Source organism: Hylaeus anthracinus, unplaced genomic scaffold, assembly GCF_026225885.1.
Source record: "Hylaeus anthracinus isolate JK02 unplaced genomic scaffold, UHH_iyHylAnth1.0_haploid 5, whole genome shotgun sequence".
NCBI lineage: Eukaryota > Metazoa > Arthropoda > Insecta > Hymenoptera > Colletidae > Hylaeus > Hylaeus anthracinus.
In genome coordinates, this window is record NW_026535322.1 from 5,082,515 (window position 1) to 5,099,291 (window position 16,777).

At 39.8% G+C, this 16,777-nt stretch overlaps 1 protein-coding gene across 1 annotated transcript; it reads right to left on the reverse strand.

The window, feature by feature from the left end:
• Window positions 1-6,542: 6,542 nt before the first annotated feature.
• On the reverse strand, window positions 6,543-16,279 carry LOC128895527 (solute carrier organic anion transporter family member 74D). Its single transcript, XM_054158204.1, has 8 exons — window positions 16,065-16,279; window positions 13,141-13,334; window positions 10,060-10,485; window positions 9,304-9,551; window positions 8,937-9,207; window positions 8,607-8,802; window positions 7,827-8,428; window positions 6,543-7,399 (listed from the first exon to the last, which is right to left on the reverse strand). The coding sequence occupies exons 2-8, from the start codon at window positions 13,319-13,321 to the stop codon at window positions 7,224-7,226; spliced, it is 2,100 nt and encodes a 699-aa protein (XP_054014179.1). The 5' UTR covers window positions 13,322-13,334; window positions 16,065-16,279; the 3' UTR covers window positions 6,543-7,223.
• Window positions 16,280-16,777: the final 498 nt, after the last annotated feature.

The window sequence follows — 16,777 nt, forward strand, 5'->3', positions numbered from 1 at the left end:
AAACCGTACCTTTAATAAATGATTTAATTTCAATTTTTACACTCCAACCCTATTTCAATTAAAAAAGTATTAAAAAATATCACATTCATAGGCCAGGCAAATAAATAAAAACGTTTCCTACGAACGAGCCACTTCACTTTTTTTTTTTTTGGACAAACGGTAGACGGTGTTTAGCCTGGGCAAACAGTTTTCGGTAACCTCGTAACAAGAAAAGTGGAGGGCATTGTGAAATCGATTAAAATCTTGTTATCGCGACGGCTGAGATAATTGAACGGCATTAATAACCCGCGCCTGAATATCGAATGCTTGTGTGGGAGATGACGTTAACGTAACTTGTTGGCGCGTGCCCCTACGATCATCGAACGAGGTGAATTCGACTGGTAAATAGGAACAATTACAGCAATAATAATACCTCTTCGTTGCACTAGAGTTGTATACAATGTACAGAGAGGTATCGAGCAGAGGAATAATCTATTGACGTAAAGTTGACGATAAGATAGAGATAAAGTGAAGATAACGTCAAACGTTATTAGAAAGGAGAAAAAGAACTATTTTCACAGCACAATTAAATAGCGAGACGTCTCCGAGAGAAGCTACGTTAAAGAAACATTACTTTTGTAACAGAGTCAAATCTTGAAGAATGTAAGAAAAGGTGCGTTAGAAGAGAATTATTCTTCTTACGAAACTAAATATGATTAGCGAGGGAAATAGTTGTCTTACTTTACCATCAGTAGTTATCAATCTCTGAATATAGAAGTGTGAGAGCGATAGAGAAATATGAGCAAAGTTTGATTCGTATAATTGATGATCGAGTAGAGCTTGGACAAGCTTCGTATTCGAACAGAAGATATAAAATGATTGTATAATTAAAATTCTAATTTGTATCGAATCAGTGACGATAAATAATCGAATCCTTCTTATCTTTTATTCAATATTTGTGATTTTTCAATAGATAAGATTTTTGCCTATCTGCAGAAAGGTCGACTAGTGTATCGCCAGATAATCGCAAAATTCTTATCTAAATAAAAAAATTCCATATAAGAACATTTTATTCGTTTACGTTACTTGTATAAAATAAATTAGAATTTGAATTACAGAAGATTGATCCCGCGAGGTGACGCACCGCGACCATAACTTCACCTACTCCCGTTCCGGGAAGCAAGCCCTAGATTTGGTAGAAAACGATCTCATCACGACGCACGTGTATTTACAAACGCATGCCAAATGTTTTGTCCGTCGGCGAAAATTTACATCTAAGATAAGGCAATAATAAATTAGGACAGAATCTTATCTCGCCCGTCACGCGAAACGAACGATTTGATCCCTTCGCTTCTTTTTAATCCAACCTTTAAACAATCTCTAATACTTTTACACAAACGACGAAACGTCGATCTTCCGTCTTCCTCTATACGTACCTGTACCTAAACAAAATCGTAACTTTGTCTGATGGTTGTACAATGTTTAGAAAATTGCGTCTCAGACGTGTAAGGTGTCTGAACCGAATTAACCATTCTCAGAATTTTTGCCCGTCCGCCTGTTTGATCCGCCATAAAGCATGATAAAATTTTGTACACATAGTAGGACACGCAGATATCTTTCCAGCATCGACGCTTTGTTACCGAGCTACTGTTCGGATTCAATTGTCTGTTCTGTTCAAAATATACCTAAGCCTTTCGTTGGAATATAGAGAGTAATTAAAAAACGATTTCATGCGAATCGGACCAAAGTAGTAAGAATTATAGGCAAATCTCAGACAGATTTTTAATTTTATTTATTCTATAATTAATAACGTACGTATTCGTGTATGAACAATACGTGAAATGAAAAATCTTCGTAATACAATGATTCGTAATGTAACGAAAAATAATTTTCCGAATATCGTCGTTGCAGGTACCTGTTCGCATTCATAATATGTATGTTTGTGATATCCTTATAACTCCTCTCAATTTCGCCTAATCTAGATGAAATCTTTTCCCAGTTACTCTTTATATTCTAACAAAAAGTACAGGCTATTTGATTTATCTAAATATCGACTATAATTGTTATTAAAAAAATCATGACAAATTCTATTTGTAAATGGAGATGCAAATATGTAGAAACTTTATCATAATTTGATTCTTCTACAACTTGCAAAATTACTCTGGGAAGCGTTCGCAGATGTCTTGTCAAATTTATGACATGTAGACGGAGTATGACGTTGACCATGCTACCCAGCCGTACGACTTCGTTGTCACGATGGTAAGAGAATTGAAAATCCATCGTGATATACGAATCAGTTCATCGTACCTGCTATTTACACGGTTCAACATCGACTCGGGCGACATTTGTACGAAACCGAGCGACGCCAGATCTGCGTGACGTCGCTAGAACCATCGGTGCCGGTTTTATCGTAACAAACAAAACGGCTCGGCTGATACATGCATGAGGTTTTTAATTACGTCTACTCATCGCGCGACGTGTTTACAAAAAGCAAACGTCGTAAAAATTAAAACTCGAATTTTGCTAGGTATACTCTGGACAGGTATACAAATCACTCTAGTAGAAGACGAACTTTGATGGCATAAATTTGAAATTCTGGAAAAATTATGTATACTAATGTTACCTGCTTCATTCTAATTTTATCAATTTTGTAGCTACAGTCGTTATAAAATTTTAAGAAATAAACGATTGTGTAACGCCATAGGTAAAACATTTTTAAATATAATTTATGACCAACCGCGACAAACTATACTCATTCATATGAGAAAGAAGATGACGAAATAAATTTTGTTTTCCTGTATTAATGTATTTTATTTAAATTTTTTCATTTTACATTTATTTATATTTACGTAGTCCAAACTATGCAACTTTGCTGAATAACTAGAAACGCATAGCGGTCCAACCTTAATTCTAGACTTGAATTTTAAAAGGACGTCAGCAATCAGTAGTTGTGCAAATTAAATATCTGAGGTAGATAATATAGTGATTTACTACTTACAGCAGAATGACTATGGACCTTTCGATCTACTATCTAACTCTAAATATTTGACGGTTAACTAACACTATCGCCAACACCAAACTGCAAATAATGACTGAGGTGACGAAGTGAGTAGTTCGATCATCTATTTTCCATAGTAGACACAACTTGTAATACCAATCGTACCTAACGAATTTTCCCTAAATCTCCAACGGCAATATTATAAACCTTATTATGTTCCTATAAGAAATCATATAACTCCTCCACCTACACTCCTCTTTCCTTCACCAATATAAAAATGAGATAGTACTTGATTTGACATAAATTAAAGAAACAAATCGACTAATTCATCCTCGGATCAACTGAACTCCACCAGTTTCACAAAAGTGTCGCGTAAAGACGTAAATATCGATGTTGAATTGTTTACACAACTGGGAATCCCCATGTTTGACCGCAATTGGAACTGCTTCTGCAGCGCTGTATGTACATAATGCACTTCCACGAGCATTGGCGCAATTTGTTTATCGCGTTCAACGTTAGTTTTCCTCGGGTGTGTACGCGTGTGAACATTTCTGATTATTTAAAAGCTTGATATTTGAATTATAAATATTAACGAACAGAATTTTTACAATTAAGCACGTCCATTATAAGTTTCTCATCGCGTTGAACAACTATCGTTCCTGATTCGTTTGGACGTGTAAGTATGAAGTTCGGATCCTTTTTCCTCGAACAAATATCGAAAATGGCCATTTTCGAACGTTGTCCTCTCGTTAGACGGCGCTGAATGCCACAACCCACGCGCTTTGCTGAATTACGCAGCATTCGTAGTATAAAAGTATCAAGGCCGGACGAGTTACATTAGAATCATTATCATTACTCACGGCTAATGCCAATCGCCGTTTTTCTCCGGGGCGAATGGCCTTTTATCGTCCACGTGCAACGCGCAATTCCTTCATCTTGGCATTGTTTTACGGTGTCTCCTTTATTCTTCAAAATATTAAATAATAACAACCTGGGACCATTTATTAAATGATTACGCGTACTATAGAAAATCTCGAGAGAAATTTAGGTTGGAATTGAATTTCGTATTTAGGTAGTATTGATATAATTTCTTATTCGAAGGGTAAAATAAAATTCGTGAAGCGGAGGGATAAAGAAGATGGAGGTCTAATAGGATAAGAGGCTAACGTAAATTACTTCACTTGTCAGAAACCACGTCGATGTAGGAGTGCGTGGCATTATTCGGTCCTAAGCTAACCACAAAAATAGTCGATTTATAGAGACAGCTTATTAGATGAGAATCTAATGGATGGTTTAATTTATTTATACTTGAAATTACTTTTAAAAATTATTTAATTACTAATCATTCTTTTGCTATTGAAATAGAAAAGAAGACAGTATAGTGGTTAGTAGTACTCGAATAAAATAATGCTATCAACCAGCAGCCACTGACTGATAATTTTGCGTTAATTTACTTCGATTTTGATTTTCGGATAGACAAATATTGCAATGTTAAGAGAATATTACTACGATATTTCTGCAATATTGCTGCAACATTCGATGGTGTAGACTGTGGATAAGTCGGTAAGATGTAATTGTCGTTAAACAAACGTTGTTGATTGATATTCGTTAAAGCATTTCACTGCGAAACGACGAGGAAGACCTTTGAAACCGGTCACTTCCGGTTGGCTATCTTCGGTTGTACGTCTATCTTCGTCCGATCCGCATTGTCGACGACAGTCTAGATCAGACTGTACCTCAACTTAGAAGACGTTGATGAGGTCTATATGAAAGATGGGTCAGGGTCATGTACAATGCACTGTGTACACACAACGGCAAAACTTCACATCGCCTGGCTGACCCGCGCGATCGCGACAACGCGTTCGCGTTGCGGTCACTCTATTGGCGCTTAAAAATTGCGGAATGGCGGCGAGGTCGAATTCGATCCTCGATAGCGGCGATATTTGGCACCTGGATGTTATCTATCTCGAACTATTTCTAGATTCAAGCTTACAATTTGAAAATTTGCTTATATTGACAGCTATTTTTGTTTCTTTTCTAATATTTTATGTTGGCTGCTAATATTCTTGAAGAGGTGAGTGTTTGAATTAGGTCATCGATAGTAGTTACAGATCTCTTCTTTTCCAATGTCGGTAACGCAGAATACCCTGTCGATAAATTCAGTGATCAGTTAAGATTCTACATTACCGAATCTTATCGACAGGTAGCACTGCATTACTGACAGGCTGCTCTACATTACCGAGTGGACGAACGAAAAATATTTGGACCGTAACTCACACAGTTTCGATAAAATCGTCATCGTTATAGGCGACGCCACTGAAGCTCCACCTAATTAGTATCCAAAAAATAATATGCACGTAACTTAACTCGTGACCTAATAGTCCTTCGCTCGAATACAAAGTCATTCGGCCAGTTCCAGGTCTTACCTCCTAGCGGAGCAGACAATGAGTACCCATCGTGTTAAGAACACCTGCAAGGTGTGCAGCCGCGCATAATTTCCAAAGAATTGTCACGTGTAGTAATTAAAGACGTGCTCCTCCGAATTCCAGCTTCGCCACGGACGCGAACAACGACGCCTAGACGATCGTCACGGTCCACGAGAAGCAAGAAAATCCCTAAGCAAGAAACACCCCAGTCCGTGGGTTGTCCCAGCCTATACCTCGAGTCCTGGGGTGGGTGGGGATGGGGAGCAGGATGCGCAATGATCCTGGCCGTGATTTTTCTTTATTTACGGCGAAATAAGGCAGGGCACTTAATCCTCCTGGTAATGCCAAAGCGCATCCTCCAAAGACCGTGTCTGAGGACGCGATCGATAGAGACGTCCTGACGTCATAAGGACGTCGTGGAATTCATTACCCGACCAGGACCTCCTCCAGGCTCGGTCTGGCCGGGCTTAAAAATTAAAAGGCTCTCAAACAAAAACTCCCTTTTTACTTTCGGCCTCGCGGGTTTGTAATCCCCTCACTACCGGGTAGTCCCTTGCACCGCGGGGTCAACCCTCTCCCCATGCTCAGGATTCGTGACGCAGGCCTGAAAACAACCCTTAAGACCTTACCCCATTTCCTGCCGGCTCTGTTTCTACAGTTTCGCTCGCTGGGTATCAACCGCGATCATCGATCGTCCGATTTCACTACCCTTTCACCCGTTTTTTCCTTTCGTTTTTCCTTATACGCCCAACCCCATTCCACCCTGTGGACATTGCGCCCTATTTGCTGGGAAGGAGGATTTAAGGGAACCGATCTGAAGCTGCGTAGGCGGCCTCTCAAGGGAGGAGAGAGATCTTCCTTTTATCGTGCGACGAATCTTAGGTTCCTTTCCATCGATCGGTGTTGCGTCTCGTGCTGATGGGGTTATCGAGCCCGTCGCCACTGGATTACATTGCCTCTGTTATACGAACAGGTTACGTTATCGACATGGTTGTTTGAGTTTAAAACACGAGAGATTAGATTGAGATATTTGTATGCTACAAAGAAAGGCGTCTGGCCTCGCATGTTTCACTAATCTCATTTCACTATGGATGAAAATCCGAAGAAGTTTAACTTGACTAAAGGAAGAACACTGACTGGAAAATCTGTTTCGTTTTTTATTTTCACGAAGCCAGCTCGGACGCCGGTGTCTCGTTGAGTATTACGCTTTGTTTATCGTGGACTTTAACCGGAGTAGCGCGAAAGTTGCCAGCTCGGAAGCACGACGCAGACGTTGTCGGGAACTTTAATAAAAATTCGTCTTTTATTTACAAACAAATAGGAATAACGGTGTACAGCCGTACAAATGTCTGAGAAGTCTGGAATGTAAATTGAAAATATAATCGACGTCGTTAGAATCATTTTTATGCCCCATAACATCCAGCTTTTCGACTATATCTAAACATTGAATAAAGTATATGGAATACTTTAACACTAGATTTACGGAGCATGACCGTTTTCACGCATTCTGAATTTCAGGAAGAAATTTACAGGGACTGTTTAAATTTCTCGGTTACTTAAAAAGTAAACGGCAAAACAAAAAAAAAGTGCAACAAAGACATTTTAAATCTCCGTAAATCTAGCGTTAAAAATGTTTTGCATGTTTTATATGGTTTCTTCTATAATATTGTCACCTTCGACATCAATCGTGAAAGGTTCTAACGTTCAGGTACCCAAAACTGTTCTCTTCTAATCTCAACTTTGCGACACGAGTATCTCGAACCTCCTAAATTTAACTATTATTAATTTCACTTTTTTTTATTATCAGCACAACCGGCTGGCTAATTCAGATTCCCATTTATTTCCCTCTTCTTCTTCTCGCCAATGGCGATCCTGGCCGCGGTGTTCTCTTTCACAAATTCGCGACGCTTGTCCGCATCCTGGGCGCCGTAGAGATCCAGATCCTTACCCAGGTAACAAACCGCTGCATCGAACAGCACTCCAATCATCGAGAAACCTGAAAAAATATCTAGAGTCAGCGTGAACTTAATAGAACTCTGGAAAATTAATTATTACTGTAACTAATATATTTTTCTACAATTTAGATTATATAAATAGTATACTTATCTGTCGATTCTTCCTTTAGCGGAATATTAGATTAAAATATATATGTTAAATCGTAAAGCAAAATATATTATACTAAAATTACATTAAATGCTATCGTTTTTGGTAATACATAACAATAAAAATGTATTCCTAGAACGAACACTTCTAACAAGTAGACAATTTTTTCATTAACTTTCCCTTTCAGATACTTACCAAAAATTAATCCAATAGACAAATCAAAATTCAATAGAAGTCTCCGAGTAATTGAAATAAATGAAATCAAGCTCACGAATTTCGAATCGAAAGGTTTAATCTCTTTGATCTGTTTTCAATCTCACCCGCCGACGTGATGTTGACCAAGTACCGGAAGTTGCGTCCGTGATGAAACCAGCAGTTGCCTCTGGTGCCGCAGGACTCTTCCCAGATCAAGCAGGTGGAGTCGATGATGGCTCCGTAAATAATTGGGCCCGGTATCAGCGCGAACAAGGAAATCGTCATCAAGGTTATCCCTTGAGCGAAACTCTTGTCCCTCTTCTCGACGCTCCGATAATTCACCAGGACGTTACCAATTTTTCCAGAACACGCCAACGTTTGTATGATGCAGGTAAGGACCATGAAGAGGAGGTAGGGACGGCTGCAGTCGCTGGGGCACGGGCCAGCCCTGACCCTGTCGAAGTTGAGGATCCGTGGATCGCTCAGGTAGATGGATTGAGTCGACAGCGATATGCTGTCGTCGTTATAGCCGAAATGATCGTCGATGCCCAAGGAATCGGTGATGGGAAGGCAGCTGCAATCCCCGAAGTCCTTGTCGTCTATTATCGAACGGCAACCCGCGTGACAGGCCGAGAAAAATGTGGTCTTCGACGGCTCGTGGCAAACTGGGGAGTATTTCACCCCGTCGCAATTGCAGTTCTGGTTGCAACTGAACGTCAGATTCATTCTGGAAGATACAATCGTACTGGGACTGTATTCTATTCGAAATTGGTATCATCGAGACTACTCAAAGTAGTATTCGAAAGTCATTGTCAACCTCTTTCGTCTGTTTTAGATTTGCTACTGCTGCAATGTGTTAAGTCTAGAACAAATCCTCGGCGAAGAAAAAAAAAAAACGTACTCACTGCATAGTATCTAAATCGAGTCCCTTGATGCCGACATCCGAGCAACCAAGGAATATGAAGAGTATTTGACCCGCGACGAAACAGACGCCAACGAACACGTTCCACGCTAGCAAGGGCCTAGGTCCCGGTTTGAATTTGCTGATGGTCAGTCCGGAGAATAGAAATCCTAACACCATACCCACCAGGGATATCGGACCTTGAAATAGAAAAACAAATTAGATAATAAATCCTCCATTTAATAAAGCTAAGATAAAATGCTTAAAAAAATCGTTTATTTAACAAAACCAAGATTTAATAAATGCAGTTCATCTATCTTTCCAATCAATCTACCTGCAATTACTGTGCCGCCAGCAGCTGATGTACTATACTGAACCTCCAGATATTTCGCCAGAAACGTTATATAAGCCGATGCACCCAGAACGTAGAACACCCCGCTCAGATTGTTGAAAGTCAGCAGCCAGTTGGTCAGCAACCTCTTCATCGCCGTTGGGAATTCGCGAATCGTCGGGATGTATTCCGTGTCGATCGACTTCCTCGGCTCCATCGGTGTCATGTATCTCTCTTGCGCGGTTAGGTGCAGCTTCAATGGTGTACTACCGTCCTTGAAAATGATCAGGATACGTGAAAATGTATTTCGAATAACGATTACCCTAACTATTTAATCCAGCAGTAAATTTAGAATTGTTCAACTTTTTACCTTACTGGCAGTGTCATTTGCAGCAGAGTTTTTCGTGGGCAGATCTCTCGGAAACATGGCTATCAAGATAGAAAACATGCCCATCGTGACGCCTAGGATGATCCAGCCGAGCCACCACGCGCCCAACCATCGTGGATCGTTTTTGGTGATCACGGGATGTAAAGAGGGATCTATGTATAGGCTGAGGCAACCATAACCCAACAGAAATCCTATCGCTGGGCCCACTGTTCTCAAAGCAAATGTGAAACCTGTTCGACAAGATTAGTCACGTTTACTTTATTGTGTTATATTTTTGTAAATAATTGAATTTAAATTTTGAATTTATTTTGAATTTATGACACCGAATGCAATTATTAATAGACACGCGTCTGTAAGGTCTACGTAACAATCCCGCGGGAGCATTTTGCAAAGGAATAAAAGATGTATTCTCGGTCGAGGCTGATGAATGGGAACAAGACGCTCGATAAATACTGATTAAAAACGATGTTCCCCTTGCGTCTATTATTAACTCATTCTGATATAGTTATCGAACACTTTCATGTGTTGCTCATCAATGTCATTTTCAATTGTCATCGTCTTTCGTAAACAAATTCTAAAACTATGTACAATTATAATTTCACTTACATTATATACACAATAATTATTTCCATGTATTATAACGATATATCGTATAAACATTTATCGCTTTCCAATAAACTTAAAAATTTCTGTCCCTTCCTCGGTGTCCCCGATAAATAGATCAACGATAATAGTTACCCAAAAGCATGGGGGTGTTTTTCTTCTTGGTATTGTCGTCCAGATACGGCTGGCCCAGGCCATAGTAGAGCGTGGTGCCGATTCCAAGGATGAACTGGGAGAGGAACACCAAAAGTCGAGGCAGGATGCTGACGTCTAGCAGAGTCTCCTCGTCGCAGCGTTCCGGTTTGACCACGCGTGGGCAGATTGCCAAGTCATCAGGGATCGTGGTAGCGTTCAGCAGGGTCTGATCGAGATACTCCTTCGTCAAGGCCAGCGCGTCCCTTCCTGGCCCGAAGAGGAAGTGGGGAAGCGCGAGGACGAGGCACGAGAACGCACTCAGTCCCACACCGATCGCGATCCATCTTGGACGGTGCCCCGAGCCTCCGTAGTAGGTTAATATCAGAGATAGAATCTGAGAGATCTCGTTTCCCGAAAGGATCAATCCTGGAAAAAAAAAACACTGCAAAGAAACACTTGTATAATAATCCTTGGGAGAAACTTCGTTCGAAGCATTTTAGAGCTCTGTGTCACTTAGACTGGTACATCCTGTATATAATTCAACAGTCTCCTTAAATGCACAAGTTTCTCTACCATAAATGGACAGTAACACGATCCGGGATCGGATATCTCGATGAGACAATGCTAATGCAACGATCGAACCTTTTTTTATTATTACCGTTTTTGTTGTAAAACTGTTACCATCGTATTCCTGACATTTTTCTGATTAAAATGATACCAAACACGACGTAATTCGCATCATATTTACTACACGTCTCATCGAAATAGTCTCGGTGTTGGTCGCCATTTTCTCATGTCGCTCCGTCCTCTTCTTCGTTCGCTGTCCTTCTCTACACTCGAAGTTTGTTGGCAAAACATTAGAAGATACAGTAGCGACCGAAGGACAGAAGGACCCAAAATATTGACACTCGAGTGTTTTTATGTGTTTACACTTGACTCGAGTCGAGCGTCCAACGTAGAAAAGGACAGATAGCGAAAGGATAAAGAGGTCCAAGAAAAAGAAAATACTCGACAGAAGCGTATCAATCGGTTCGGATCATATTACACCGGTGGTCGGGGTTACTCGGACGAAACTACGAGCAGAAGAAATAAGAATGGGCCGGCAGCGGAGGGGTGGGTATCTGAGAGTCATTCAGAGTGTCCCAGCCTAAGTGAAAAAGAGCTCTAACTCCAAAACTATCGGCCGAATGCAACATTTCAAATATGGAAATTGCATGGTAAAATGGGGCTCATGTTTTAGCGAGAAGGAATTTTTGTTAACTTTGCTATTTAATGAGATATGATGGTCAAGTTTCGTTTTTCAAATGGAACTATATATTTTTTTGTATACCATACGATAGTACTTTTCAAGACGAAGTCATTAAGCTTTAATGTATTTACCCGATTTTTATTAGTTTTCGACCTATAACGCTTCAAAGTTTGCTAATTTTCAAGGAGAAATACTCGCTTCGGCCCCGGGCGGTCCCATGGGAAAATGGAAAGAATCCCAATATTCTGGGCCTAGAATCCCCAACGAGAATTTCTTTTCACGGGAGTAATAGAAATGATGAATTCGTGAAATTTGACAGTAAAATTGAAAACACTTTCAAATCTGCATGCTTTAAGAAAATGCACAAACAATGGGAATCTTGATTTGAAATTATGAGATTAATACGGTTAGCAAGGTCGCAAAGCGATAGCTGGAAAGGTGTATCGCTTTATCTCGATATCGAATTCCAATAAACCTTCGAAAACATCGATCTATCAAATCATTGCAATAACAACGGCCTCGTAAAACCACCAACTCATTGGAGGAGCGTAATACGTACGTTTGTGGAAGGAATGTATCGATTTCTCACGCAACAACCATAACGCATAATTAACGTAACATTCACGTGCGAGTTGAAACAAAAACATTGATTGACTCTAAAACATTACAAATCCTGTAGAAGGCAAATCAGAAATTCTAATTCTAATTATTAGAATTTGTTCGAGATCATCAAATATGTGTACAATATATGTATGTACATACTGTCCTTTTGTTTATGATACAGAAAATTGTTAAAGGAGATTAAACAGAATTAATTATAGACCACCTCTGTTTAACATGGAGCTTCTGCCTGTTTGACAAACATTAGTTGCCAAGAGTTTTGGCAGTTGAGCTAATGTGCCGACACAAACTGAACCATTCGCTATTCATGCACGGAATTAAAATCACGCTAATGCTATTAGTTCTAATGGAAAACCTGTTAGCTCGAAATAGAGAATACTCGAATTACGCGGTAACGGCTAGAGACACTTGGACGCGACATTAACGCTAGCGAAACGGCGAACCATCGACTCGATTGTTAAATTTCCACAGATCTAATATATCTTAGAATTTATTCGTTATCGAGTATCGAAAATAACACACCTATCATAAGAATACAAGATCATTTGAGAATTCACGATTGAGAAGCTTTCAAGTCTCTGATGGCGTTTCGTGTATGTACCCTTGGAGTGTATTACGACCAACAATAAACTCGTATAATGCACATCCGTGTGTCTTCGCATTGCGTGTCCAGCGCTCGTTGCTCTAACGACAGATTTCTCACTTCTATGATTGCGACGCACTACTCACTTACCTACTAGACGAACCCACACCGACGGGATGGATTTTATCTTTGTTCGGGGGCCGATCATGTGCACGCGTGCGACTGCAAGCGCGAGTATTTCAACGCGAAATACATTCGACTACTCGCCTACGATGGCAAGAGTAATCGCGAGATAAGGAAGCCAAAATATTCAAAGTTCTGTAATTCCACGCGTTTCGAGCGCGTTTGTGCATCGACGATTAGGGTGGAAACTTTCGTTGAAACGTTGACTACTACGCGTTGATCATTTATTATCTTCTGGTTCGATGGAGCCATTATTTATTTGTTTGGATTCTTTGGTTTAGAATCATCTTGTAAGAGATTTTTTAAATCTTGAAATTGAATGAATTTATATATAAAAAATATTTAGATACAGATGTAATCAAATTCTTTCTTTTTAAATATTACCTATCAATTGAACGAACAGTAATTGCTCGAACAGTAACAAATGACGTCGATGTACACGTACCAGTTGTCCGACTAGGTATCTTGAATCTTTTCTCCAGAGTCGTGAGGGTGACAACGATGTAAATGAAAGCCATCGCCTGCACGGTGCCGAGAAGGCCATACACAGCGATGAAATTTTTCGGGGTGGCACGATGTCGCAACCACCGGGGATAAATCCCGCAAATTCCACAACCTTTGCTCATCCCTCCGACAGCGCTGCAAAATTAAAATAATTCGTTAATGTACGCACTTTATTAACAAAAACTAAGTTTCGGAGGACAAAAAATTCATTTGAACTAAATATAATTCAACTAGGAAGAGTATGTTTGTCGATAATATGAATAATTGATGAGTAATCGTCAGCATTGAACACGTTATTTTGATTACGGTACCTCTGCCAATCTTCCGATCGATGTGTTTTCTTCTGTCTAAGATAAATGATCGTATCAGAGATTTAAAAAATCTGTACTTGTTAAATCCATGATTTTATTTATTCTTGAAATCACCTTGAGAACTTTCAAACAAGATTAAAATATGTGTTCGAGTAGATTCTTATCGATTCCATGAATTTATTGTTTTCGTTTAACTGCTTTGATCTTCGACTTTTGAGCGACGATGTACCTACACACATTGAACACAAGTGCAAGTAATGGCGATTGTCGTTTGTGCCCAGGAATTCGATGCGAATTGTTCGCGAAACAAATCGCAATTCATAATAAAAACACTTTAGATAAACTTGCACGATAGATCCTGTTATCCATCGCTTATCTGATTAGCTTGGATATCGAGAATGGATCAATTGTCATTTTAAGTGGTAAAGTAAAATTTGGAAAAAAATGCCAGAAAGATTAATGTAAAGGCAAACGAGGGAAGCGTATTTCGTAAATGGAGTCTCAAGGTGCAAACGAATTAGCATAAACAATTATTATCCCACCGAAGAGTATACCTGTCGATAATACGAACTATTTGCCAGGCTTAAACAAGCTATTCTCATTAACGTTTCGACCCCTGATTTGTTGGTCCTCTGAGGGAGAAACATAAGAAATTAATTTTCAAGGCTTAAAAATTAAAATTTTAAAAGCGTACATTTCTTTTAAATATTAAAGTTCGATTGTGTGGTGTGTATCTCGCACAGTCATAAATGCACATATAAATATTTTGTGGACAAATATGTAGGTTAAACATCAATTGTTAATAGAGAGGATCCGAACAGTAGATCGAAACGTTTAACCAATGAAGAAGTTAACTATGCGCTCATACTCCTAGCTCGCCAATTAATAGTAAATTATAGTGCTTCTAACGATAACAAGAATTTAATTTTGGATTAATCAAAGTCGATAAAAGGAATCTAATTTTATTTAAATTATAATAAACATAATGAACCGTTTTTTTTTTTAACAGAAATTTTGTTTCAACCGAACGTTCTCCAGGATATCGTAAACCACTATTCCAACGCGAAAACAAACTCGTTTGATTGGTATTCGCGCGAACGTCGAAAAGCGAGCCACTGTAACGGATTTATTTACCAACGGTTTCCTACGTAATTGTCGCGTGCACCACGGGCACCTGAGATGATTACGCAATTGCAATTTAACTGAGTATAGATTTCGTTGTGACGCTCGGAGACTGCATTAATACGGAGTTCCAGTCGATTGTTACTTCCGCCGCGTCGTGCCACAAGAAGCATGCTAAGAATCACATACCCAACTTCGCGACAGGCTTTCTCGAGTAGCAAGATCCAGAGCGACAACGAGGAAGAAAACTAGAGCACTTGGAAAATCTTATAAAATAAAAACCGTTTCGAATATCGATTTCAAACTTCGCGTTACGTACCTCGTTAAGGCACGTCAATTTTTTCACTTGAAAGCAAATTCTACAAAAACCTCAACAATCGTCATGAGCAATTCATTAAAAATGATGTCGGCAAACCTTCTCGAACAATTCGCTTCGCAAATCCCTATCAGAGATTAATCCGGACCAAGAATATTCTCTACTACAAAACAAGGAACGTTGAAACAGTAACAAACCAAGTTATTGGTAGACAGTTATCGATAATGATAAATGTCAAGAAAAATCGTCTTCCGTAGTGACGTAACGGTCAGCCGCAGCTGTTTAATGCTGATTCGTACAGTGCCATTGTTAATTTCAGGATAATTCACGAGCGTGTCAGCTTGGAAACGATTTTAACCAGATTAGAAGATGACAAAGTCGAAGCTTCGTAATTGGTATTCAGACTTGGACGACTTTTTACCACGTTTGCTGCCAGACTAAAACTTCTGAGCAACGAACGTGAGATAAAGTAACATTAATCGCAGAGAGATTCTTATGCTCCGAAAAATTCTACGGTCTGTTCCAACGCAGATATTCTTCGAATAATAGATGAACGGGGACTCCGCGCTTGACGATTTATTCGCAACGTTTATTCGATCAAACGGTTATTTGGATGAGCTGTTGATTCGCTCGACGTGAAACACAGTTCAATTGTATGATTCAGATTCCAACTGGGGGAATGGATTATTTCTCGGTCTAACAAACAACTCTCCTAAAATGTACTCCGTTTCGAGGGCCGACTCGCTCCGTCAAAAAGTCATCGTTTCGAAAAAAAAAAAGAACGACCTCTATACAAATCAGCCTGTCATTTCAATGGAATTTGTTTACCTTTTGTTCGCTCTTTGAAGTGCTTTATCTACACGAGACTTTCGTCCATCACCGATCACGTGTGAATTGAATGACAAAGAAATTCACTGCGATTTGTTAATACCAGAAAGTGGATCCGCAGTGCGTTTATGTAACAGAATGAGATATTTTCTATAATAATTTCACCTGGTTACAGCGTTCGCGATCGATGTACGAGAAGGATTACGATTGAACGCGAATGATGTCGAATGAAACACGAGTTAGGTGGAAGTAGGAAGCAAAAACACGCGAGAATTCTATTAGTCTCACCTTGACCTTAGGCCACGTGCTTCCGCATGGACTTAGGAAGGACTTCCAGGTCGCGAGTCCTGTCTGGATCGCGATCCTCGAGTCTTTCCCTGTTCGTGACCTCTGTCCGTCGAGTTACACCAAAAAAAAAAAACGCACTAAGCGCTACGGGCGCTCTAGTTTACGCGAATAAACGCGGGATAACTGAGCCTCGCTCTTGTGTCAATGGCAATGCTCCCCTACTATTTCTCTATCAAATCGAATGATAAGCGGGGGCGTCATTCAGAGGACGCGTTATCAATGGAGAACTGGTGCTGACATCTCGTCAGCGACGCTCGCGATTATCGAGGGACGCCGACTCGGAAGGTATCAGAATCTGTTGCAGTCTGTGCTAAGGTACCCGACGCCAACGTGATTCGCTGAGTAAAAACGATGAAACTATGTTGAATTTTTAGATGGTACTCTCCAGGTAGTCTTCTTCGCATCAAACGTTTATCGCGCGACAAAGAAAGTCGAAGAGAAACGTAAGAGTGACGAGAGCGAATGAATATTGACAATGCATTGGCGTAACAGTGAAATATCACAACGATCGAACAACTATTTACTCAAATTTCCCCGTGACCGTGATTCTGTGACATCTCACTACTATGTATTGGATGGAGCAGTCTCCGTCGCCAATCATCCAGCAATGACGGTCTCGAAGAGTGACAAACCCATGAAAACCGTCGAGTTAT

Bases quoted from the DNA above. Each gene is read 5' to 3' on its own strand.
- LOC128895527 (XM_054158204.1), bottom strand. From the start codon at position 13,321: ATGAGCAAAGGTTGTGGAATTTGCGGGATTTATCCCCGGTGGTTGCGA. The intron at 10,486-13,140 runs GTACGTGTACAT...TTTTTTTTCCAG, and splicing joins GATACCTAGTCGGACAACTG to GATTGATCCTTTCGGGAAAC. The intron at 9,552-10,059 runs GTAACTATTATC...CTTGTCGAACAG, and splicing joins AAACACCCCCATGCTTTTGG to GTTTCACATTTGCTTTGAGA.